The sequence below is a fragment of the Bidens hawaiensis genome, unplaced genomic scaffold, assembly GCF_021521415.1.
Source record: "Bidens hawaiensis isolate Kalapana, Puna unplaced genomic scaffold, B.hawaiensis_p1.1 tig00016366_1, whole genome shotgun sequence".
NCBI classification, from domain to species: domain Eukaryota; kingdom Viridiplantae; phylum Streptophyta; class Magnoliopsida; order Asterales; family Asteraceae; genus Bidens; species Bidens hawaiensis.
In genome coordinates this window covers 90,965-100,934 of record NW_027492500.1, presented here as the reverse complement: position 1 = coordinate 100,934, position 9,970 = coordinate 90,965, and the positions used below count along the sequence as shown (strand labels likewise).

General features: G+C 36.7%; 1 protein-coding gene across 1 annotated transcript; it reads left to right on the top strand.

The window, feature by feature from the left end:
• Positions 1 to 484: 484 nt before the first annotated feature.
• On the top strand, positions 485 to 8,383 carry LOC143551337 (uncharacterized). The gene is made up of 7 exons (XM_077041796.1): positions 485 to 1,889; positions 3,219 to 3,407; positions 3,509 to 3,604; positions 4,591 to 4,747; positions 4,826 to 4,955; positions 5,675 to 7,444; positions 7,967 to 8,383. The coding sequence occupies exons 1-7, from the start codon at positions 500 to 502 to the stop codon at positions 8,381 to 8,383; spliced, it is 4,149 nt and encodes a 1,382-aa protein (XP_076897911.1). The 5' UTR covers positions 485 to 499.
• Positions 8,384 to 9,970: the final 1,587 nt, after the last annotated feature.

Genomic DNA, 9,970 nt, shown 5'->3' with positions numbered 1-9,970 from the left:
CGGGTCAAAACAAGGATCCATAACCATACCCGAAAGCAACTCATCTAGCAAACCCTCACCACCCAGCCAACGACCCCCAGCATCGGCCTATAAATAAAGCCCACCCTGATTGATCCATCCATCCATCAAATTCTTCATTCACAGACAGACAACAACTGAATTGAATTCTCTCTCTTCCCCACACTCTGCTCTACTGGATTTCAATCAATCGCTCAAAGGTCTGTATATTATCTTCATCCATCATATTCTGTTCGATTATTACATATTAATTAATCAACCAATTATGCTTGATCTTACATCGATTATCCGCCTGCCTTTTGTTTTGTTAATTCAATTGCTGTTTACGGATCTACGATATAATCGTCAGAATGTATGCTAATTAAGCCCTAGGTCAATCTCGTTTTTAATTATTAGGGTTTTGTATATTCACAGGATACTACGTGATTATAAAATTTATCAAAAGATCTGGAGATAGGTTTATGTATGTATATGAGTGATAATGAGTTCTAAACGAAAGCCATTGTTTGATCTCAATGAGCCTGCCACCGAGGAAGAGGAGGATGAGGATGAGGATGAGGAGAGTAATGGCGTGTTTAGTTTTCAGCCTCAAAGGGCGATTCCGTCCACTACGCATACTTCCGACTTGTTTAAGCCGTCGGATAGTCCGCGTAGGATAGTGAATAACATTGCTTTTTCGCACGCGTCTTCTGTTTCGGGGTTTCAGCCTTTTAATCGGTCGAGAACGGTACGGACGTCGGAAGATAATGAAGATCGGAATCGGAAGAAGGATGTTAATGTAGGGTCTGTGGTTGAAAAAGAAGAAGGTGAATGGTCTGATGCGGAGGTTGGTGCTACTGGTAGTGTGTTGGAAAAGTCGAGTTCTGCACTTGTTGATGATAAGTCGGAGGTGAAACCGATGGCTGTTTTAGTTGACCAAAAGGTTTCAAATGTGGCTGCGGTGGTTAGTATGTCTACAGATGTTAATGATATGAAGGATGAAAATGGTAATCATGGCTCTTTAGGACATGAAGCAGAGGGTAGTAGTATGCCTGAAAGGTCAACTTCTGCTTCTGCACGTGATGATGATAAGTCAGAGGTGAAACCGTTGGCTGTTTTAGTTGATCAAAAGGTTTCAAATGTAGCTGCGGTGGTTAATACGTCTTCAAATGTTTGTGATATAAAGGATGAAAATAATAATCAAGAAGATAGGAAAAGTAGCGATAGTCAAGAAGATTTCGTGGTGGCACCAAAACAAAAAAAAGTTAAAGGAATTGAAGCTATTCACGCTTTAAAGATTGCTAATAATCCTGCAAAACGCCCTAAAATTGACCAACATCGGGAAGCAATGTTGGGCAAGAAACGAAGCAGGCAGACCATGTTTCTTAATTTGGAAGATGTCAAGCAAGCAGGAGCTATTAAAACATCAACCCCTAGAAGACAGAACTTTCCGCCTCCTGTCACTTCACGTATTGTGAAAGATAAACAGATTCAGCCTCCAATAACAAAGGATTCTAAACAGGTTGACCAATCATGCAATGAAAGCAGCAGTAGTTATATGGAATCTTGTGATAATAAGTCTGAATGTAATAACAATGACATGAATTTGGGAATTTTAGGTCGTCCAAAAAGGTCAATTAGTAGTACTGATCTTGCTGCAGAGGATAAACATGTTATTAATAACAGGCAGAGTGTATTGAAGCAGACAAAGAATGCACAAGTCCCGAGTAGAAAGAGTGGTTTAGTTAGTCAAAGTTCTGTTGACTCTAAAGCTGTTGGAGGTAAAAAGCTTCCTTCTAAGAAGCCATTGACTGTTGCTACTCAATATCAGGACACATCAGTGGAACGGCTTCTGCGGGAGGTGACTAATGAGAAGTTTTGGCAGCATCCAGGTTTGAAACATTATACTAGCTTACACTTAATTCTGACTAGATTGATTGTAAAACTTTATCTTGGTATATTATTTTGTTCTCTTGTTATTATCATTGAATAGTATAAGTGAAAGCAATTGATGGGTCAGCTGGGTTGGGTTCCGGGGTAAAACGGGTGTAGGTTGAAATGGGTGATTCTTTATAACATCTATTTTGTCATTTTAAAAAAAGATTTATAAAAATAAATAACTAAGGTAGTAAGGTGTTCACAAAAACAATAGTATTACAGGTAGATATGCATCAAAATTAGACTAGAAACAATTTTTAACCCGTGTGAAATAAAACACAGCCCAATCAAATCATTATTAGGCAAATGAACCTACCCTTCTTCTATAAATTATGATTGGTATTTTTTTTAGTTTTTCTTGTTTCATTCGACATTGACTTTGGATATAACATATTCATTTATCATGTATCCTTATTATATGTATCCTTCAAATGAGATTGATGGATTCCTCATTCCGGTCAATGCTATGGAAAAAAGTTGATGTGATCTATCTTGTATTCATCAACTTATACTTTGATATATAAAATATATCTTGATGGATATGTGACAAACAGAAACTGTGGAAGCGGCGAACCCTATAATTAAACTTACATTTCTCTTTTATCAAAAACTACCTAAAAGTTCAACCACCAAGATCTTTGTTTTGAGTTTGTGCTATGTATTGTGAGTAAAAAGAAACTGTATCAAAAACTGCCATTTCTAATGTGTGTATATTTATATACATACAGCGAGTCTGCATAGACGCATAGTCACTATTTTTCTTCTTTCTTTTTAATCCCATCTTTTTTGTTATATGCTGTGAAAAAATATGGTTTTTAGCTCCAGTCAGCTCTTCTGTCAGTATCTTGACTGGAAAGTATACTAAGTAGTCAACAAGTAAAAACCCTAAAATGATGAACCTCTAAGTAGTCAACAAGTAAAAACCCTAAAATGATGAACCTGCTGCCATTATTTATGTTGGACTTAGGTTATAGTTTACCTTCAGAAGATAGATGGTGGTTAATGGCCCTCTTAGCTTCCTGATGTTAAGATAAACATGAATGTGCATCTACTCTACAATACTTAAAAGAAGCTGCCTATATCAATCGTCAACCAATTGATCTTACAGTTGTTTCAAATATCAATAATCATTTTTACTATTTATGTAGAATAGTCTACAATACGGTTCACTATAAATGTAGTAGTGGCTTCTTTTGTAACTAGCTTAATTATCAAAAGCAGTGCACAACTCATCTGTTAGTCTTTCCTATGTAATAAAACAACAAAAAATTCTATACATTCAGAGGAGGCCGAGCTTCAATGTGTTCCCGGAAGCTTTGAATCAGTGGACGAGTATGTTAAAGTATTTGAGCCCTTGCTTTTTGAGGAATGCCGAGCACAACTCTACAGCACGTGGGAGGAATCAACCGAAACCGGTTCTAGAGACTTACATGCAATGGTCCGCATCAAAAATGTTGAGAGACGAGAAAGAGGTATTACATCTCAACTATTTACAAAACTTATAAATATTTATAAATAAAACAATTAATAAAGCATCGCCTTTTATAGATATTGATATCACGTTGGTTTGCAGGTTGGTATGATGTGATACTTGCACCTGCAAATGAGTGCAGATGGAATTTCAAGGAGGGTGATGTGGCAGTTCTTTCGACCCCTCGACCTGGGACAGGTTTGTTTACATATCTTTAATAAACTTCATATAGGTGTAGTACAGACAATACTAATTTGTATATGATGCATTTGCAAGATAAAAGAAATATCTTTGCAAATACTAAATTTTAAATGTTAATTTCATATGTACCCTTAGAAACTTATGTAATATCATATATATACAGCCTAAACTTAAAGTACCATATATTCCCTTTTTAAATGAATTTTTAGTTTACAACCATTTTACCGTTCTCAAATATAATGCTTTTATTAACCCTATTTTTGTTTTGCTAATATATCCTTTGTGTCAGAGTACAGCAGTTCAAGAACTCATTCTGATTAGAAAATCTCCATTCGTATAGAAATGCAATAAAGTGGGGATCTTTCTTTTAATCCTGAATTACTGAAGAAAAAAAGTTGTTTTATGTTTTGAATTTTTTAAAGTTAACATGCATTTTTGAAAATCAATTTCCTATAAATCGATTTTATACAAATAATTATTAAAATATAAACAAACATTTAAGTTCGTCTTCTAATAGCTAATGTTAGAAGTTTAGAAAAATAGCATAATTTATTAGATTAATAAATAAAAAAAACATAGTTAAAACACTTAATGAATGTACATTTGATATTATCAAAAAAATATTGATATGGATTAATATTATAATTTAAAGTTACAAATGGGTAAATATGACTTTGAAGTTTGAAAAAACAAGGGTAGAATGGTGATATTTAGAATTGTTTTTAATAAAATGGTTAAATATGATATTTTAAGGTGTTTGTAATGATATATATGGTATTTTAAGATGGGGTTGGGTATATACGATATCTCTTAAGTTTTTAGGGGTATAATTCATCCAAAAGTGAAAACATTGTTCAAAATTATGAAAGTACAATGCAAAAGTCACGAACACAACAGAGTATTATTTATGTCAAACTGAACGGATATTGTTATTTGGACCAAATGATTAATTTAATTAACAAAAATGTATATTCATTAAGCAGTAATACCGAAGAGGAACAACAGTTCAACTACTGGGGAGGAATCTGAGGTGAGCGGGCGCGTGGCTGGTACTGTGAGGCGCCACATACCAGTAGATACTCGTGACCCCACAGGGGCAATTCTTCACTTCTATGTAGGGGATTCTTATGATTCCAACAGGTATGCTCATGCACAGAATATTATTTAAGAATGCTTTTCTTAATTAAAGAATAAACGCCTGGTTGCTAATTACAACAGGGTTGATGATGATCATATATTAAGGAAACTGCACCCAAAAGGAATTTGGTTTTTAACCGTTCTCGGTTCTCTTGCTACAACTCAGAGAGAATATATTGCATTGCATGCCTTTTCCAGACTCAACTCCCAGGTGGGTCCCATCCCGCAATTTCACTTTCTTAGGCCTGTAAACGAACCGAACTGAACGGTCAGTGAACCGTTTGGTGGGAAGCTCGTTTATTTTATAATTTAAGAAAGGAATGAACATGAACAAAACTTTAAGTTCATCTAGTTAAACAAATGAACATGTGTCTCGTCCGTTCATTTATGTTTGTGAACGATTGTTTATGTTTATATGTTCGCTAGTTTACGCTTGTTAAAGTTTGTTCATTTATGTATTCATTTAACATGTTAGACCCATTACAATTTAGTCTTGTTTTATCAAATTTAAATATAACCCATTATAATTTAGTCTAGTTTTATTAATTTTTAAGTCTAGTTTTTAGTAAATTCTTAGGCCTAACAGATTGATATTCACGTTTACCTTTGATTGGTGTTTGCTCAGTTATGTTCGTTTATATTTGTTCATCTATGTTCAGTTATATTTGTTTACCGTTCTTCTGTGGTCTGTGCTTGTGCTATTAACGAACGTTCATAAACGAACATTTTCTTAACGAACGAACACGAACAATAAAACCTGGTTCGTTTAACTGTTCGTGTTTGATCGTTTGTTTGGTTAAGTTTAAAGAACAAACATAAACATGCTCCATTCATATTCGTTCGGTTCGTTTACAAGCCTACTTTTAGGTGTTAAATTGTTAATGTATAAATTATAATCCGTTCAAAACATTGATCATTTTTTATGTTTAGATGCAAACCGCGATTCTTCAACCGAGCCCGGAACTATTCCCCAAATACGAAGAACAAGCACCCGCAATGCCTGATTGTTTCACACCAAATTTTGTCGATTATCTCCACCGAACGTTTAACGCGCCACAATTATCAGCTATTCACTGGGCTGCAACGCATACTGCAGCTGGCACAACTAACGGGTCAACAAAAAAGCAAGAACCGTGGCCTTTTACTCTAGTCCAAGGTCCACCTGGCACGGGTAAGACTCATACCGTATGGGGCATGCTTAATGTAATACATCTTGTTCAGTATCAACATTATTATACCGCATTACTTAAAAAACTAGCACCAGAAAGCTACAAGCAAACAAATGATAATATCACTTCTGATAATATCCCAAATGGGTCGATTGATGAAGTCCTACAAAGCATGGACCAGAACCTGTTCCGAACCCTTCATAAACTCTGCCCGAAACCTAGAATGCTCGTTTGTGCACCCTCAAATGCTGCAACCGACGAGTTGCTTACGCGCGTTCTTGATCGCGGGTTTATAGATGGTGAGATGAAAGTGTATCGACCTGACGTGGCTCGAGTCGGGGTTGATTCGCAAACGCGAGCGGCTCAGGCGGTGTCGGTCGAACGGCGAACCGAGCAGCTTTTAGTGAAGAGCCGAGATGAAGTTTATGGGTGGATGCACCAGTTAAAAGGTCGTGAAGCTCAGTTATCCCAACAGATAGCTTCTCTTCAACGAGAGCTTAACGTTGCGGCTTTCACGGGTCGGTCCCAAGGCTCGGTCGGCGTGGACCCCGATGTTCTTGCGACACGTGACCAAAGCCGAGACACTTTGTTACAAAACCTCGCGGCGGTGGTTGAAAACCGCGATAAAGTGTTAGTTGAAATGTCACGTCTTTTTATTATTGAAAGCCGGTTTCGCGGTGGTGGGGGGTTTAATTTAGAGGAAGCACGGGCTAGTCTCGAAGCGAGTTTCGCCAACGAGGCAGAGGTTGTGTTCACGACGGTTTCAAGTAGCGGTCGGAAGCTTTTCTCACGGTTAACCCACGGGTTTGACATGGTGGTTATTGATGAAGCGGCTCAAGCTAGTGAGGTTGGGGTGCTTCCTCCTCTTGCGCTGTGTGCGGCCCGGTGCGTGCTCGTGGGGGACCCGCAACAACTTCCTGCAACTGTTATTAGTAAAGCTGCTGGGACGTTGTTATACAGTCGAAGTCTTTATGAACGGTTTCAACAAGCAGGGTGCCCGACAATGTTGCTTTCTGTGCAGTATCGAATGCATCCTCAAATACGAGAATTTCCTTCAAGATATTTTTATCAAGGACGTCTTACCGATAGTGAAAGCGTTGTCAATATGCCGGATGAAGCGTATTACAAGGACCCAATGTTGAAACCTTACGTTTTTTATGATATTACTCATGGACGGGAATCGCATCGGGGTGGGTCGGTTTCTTATCAGAATGTTCATGAAGCGCAGTTTTGTCTTCGGCTGTATCAACATCTGCAAAAGAGTGTTAAGTTGTTGGGTATAGGTAAAGTGTCGGTGGGGATAATTACGCCTTATAAGCTGCAGTTGAAGTGTATACAACGGGAGTTTGAGGAGGTTTTGAAGTCTGAAGAGGGGAAGGATCTTTATATTAATACGGTAGATGCATTTCAAGGGCAAGAGCGGGATGTTATTATTATGTCATGTGTGCGTGCTTCTAATCATGGTGTGGGTTTTGTTGCTGATATTCGCCGGATGAATGTTGCTCTCACACGTGCACGGAGGGCACTTTGGGTACCAATCTTTTTTCCCTTTTTTCTATTCTTATCATCTAAATTAGTTGGGTCAAATATTAAGCTTCATAGTAGCTGCATCAAAACCGATTTTCAAAGGGTAAAAAATTAAATTACATTTTCAACCATTTTGTAGCCTACTTTTAAATTTTTTTACTTCCATATCACTAGTATTTTCTTCTATCAGAAGTGTGAGTTTGGCTATTTTTTGTATTATTTTTGTTTCTTAATAATCTGAATATGCAAAACATTTTAGACAACAAAAACTAGTGGCGTAAAATAACCAAATATATAATAAAAATGCTAGATATAAATGTATAATTAAGTAGTTAATATAAATAATAATAGCTCGAGCTTGAAAAATTATTATCAAAGCGCAAGCGCTCTTATGTGCCAAGCCCGAGCTTACTCGAGTTTGACTCAAACACATCCAAGCTTTGGTTCTGAACTTCTGATGATTCAAAATCTCATAATCCTTCAAAGTGCACATCCCAAAATTACCTTTTTGTATTGTCCTTTCTAGGTTATGGGGAATGCGAGCACATTGGTTCAGTCAGACGATTGGGCTGCACTAATTGCTGATGCAAAGGCCCGGGAATGTTATATGGACATGGACTCGGTTCCCAAAGATTTTATGGTGGCGAAGGTCCCACCACCCGCCTACGGTTCACAACAGACAAGGTTTTCCAACACAAGGAGTGCAAAGAGACCCGGGTTCAGATACAGATCATATGACCACACTGAGTCTAGATCAGAAGACGATGAGAAATCCAACTCATCATTTCCTCCAAGAAATGGGAATTACCGTCCTTTCAAAGCACCAACCGAGGGCTCCCTTGATGATTTTGACGAATCGGACGACCAATCAAGAGATGCTTGGCAACATGGCATTCAGAAAAGGCCAAATTCAACCCCTCTTTCTGGAAAACGAGACCCGTGATGTTGGTTTCTTGGGTGTCAAGTTTTGTTGTGGATTCATGAAAATTTGGACAAAAGCTGCTTTTAACGAGCATGAAAACAAAACGGCCCGACATATGAAGGGCGGTGCATACCTGGGACATGAGAGTATGCGGGTGCATTGTGGTTGATCTTATTTGATGATGATTGGTTTAAGATGGATTAAATGGGGGTATAACAAGTTTAAGGTGTTAGTATAGAGAATACAAACATTTGTGATTTGTTACGTGGATCGATTCGTATAGTAGTAGTGTATAGAAAGGGTGGAGTTGATTAAGGTAAGAAATTTCACTAATTTATAAATTTTTGGGTTTATGGTGAACGTTTGTTTTGTACATGCTTTTTTACCTAGAAATAATTATTTAGTAACTTAAAACCGTTTTTATAGTTGTGGAGGCGGGCGTAATATTTCGAGTTTTATGTTTTCAAAGTTCTATAATTGTGTTGTGTTGATGGTAAACTAGGACTCCCATTTGTGATGCGGCGGTAACTACGTAGGTATCAATTATTGTCCAACACTCGCTATAGTAATTGAAATAAGCTATGTAGCTATCGATTATTGTCCGGCATTCGCTATGGTAATTGAAATAGAAAACCTAAAAACAAAGTTGAGACATGTCCTTAACACGTGCTCAACGTTAATTGAAAACCATAAAACAAATGCCGGTATCAGTTCTAGTAATACGATACCGGTATCGAGGTTCCCTTCTAATCGGTTCATAGAGTAAATGTTCAATCTCATTAGAGGAAACAATAATCTTGTCAATATTTAGGTTAGGGGATGTTTGGGATTTCTTATTTTTACCTTCTTATGACTTATAGGAAAGTCATAAGTTACAACTTTGTGACTTATAGAAAAGTCACAAGTTTTATGTAACTTTACTTCTCATATATTAAGCAAACCCAAACACCTTTTTTAACTTTTCTAATAAGTTAAGTAAGGAATCCAAAACACCTCGTTATTGTAATATAATCAACACCCTGACTCATTACATCGTATTTATATCTTTTTTCCAAGAAAATTGAGCCTATTATGACACATTCAAACATGATTTCCTTCATACAGTGAACTTGTTAACTTTGTATAATATATAATAATATACCTCAATATTTTTAACTTAAAACACTACAAGCGTTTATAATCCATCACATACTTTTCTTTCGATTAGGGGCGTGGACGATTCGGTTTGGATTGGTTGGGCAAAAACAAAGCAAATAATTGAAACCATTCGGTTTTGGTTTTTCATTTTCAGTTTGGGTTTGTATTTTTCGGTTTTGGCATATGAGCTCAACCAGTTTGAGCCAAAAAAATTTATTTTGTCCCAAAATAATGAATTTAGGCGTAAATTATTTTGTTAATTAATAATTGACTGATTATTATACATTTAGGCTAAAAATATATGAGGGTTTGATTCTTAAAATTACTTAAAACAAAAAAATTAAATATCTATAAATTCGGCTCGGTTTGATTTTTCGGTTTTTATTATATGCAAAACCTAAACGAACCGCAAGTTCAGTTTTTACAAAAGTATACAACCAAACTATTGGTTCTTGTTTCGGTTTTGAATTG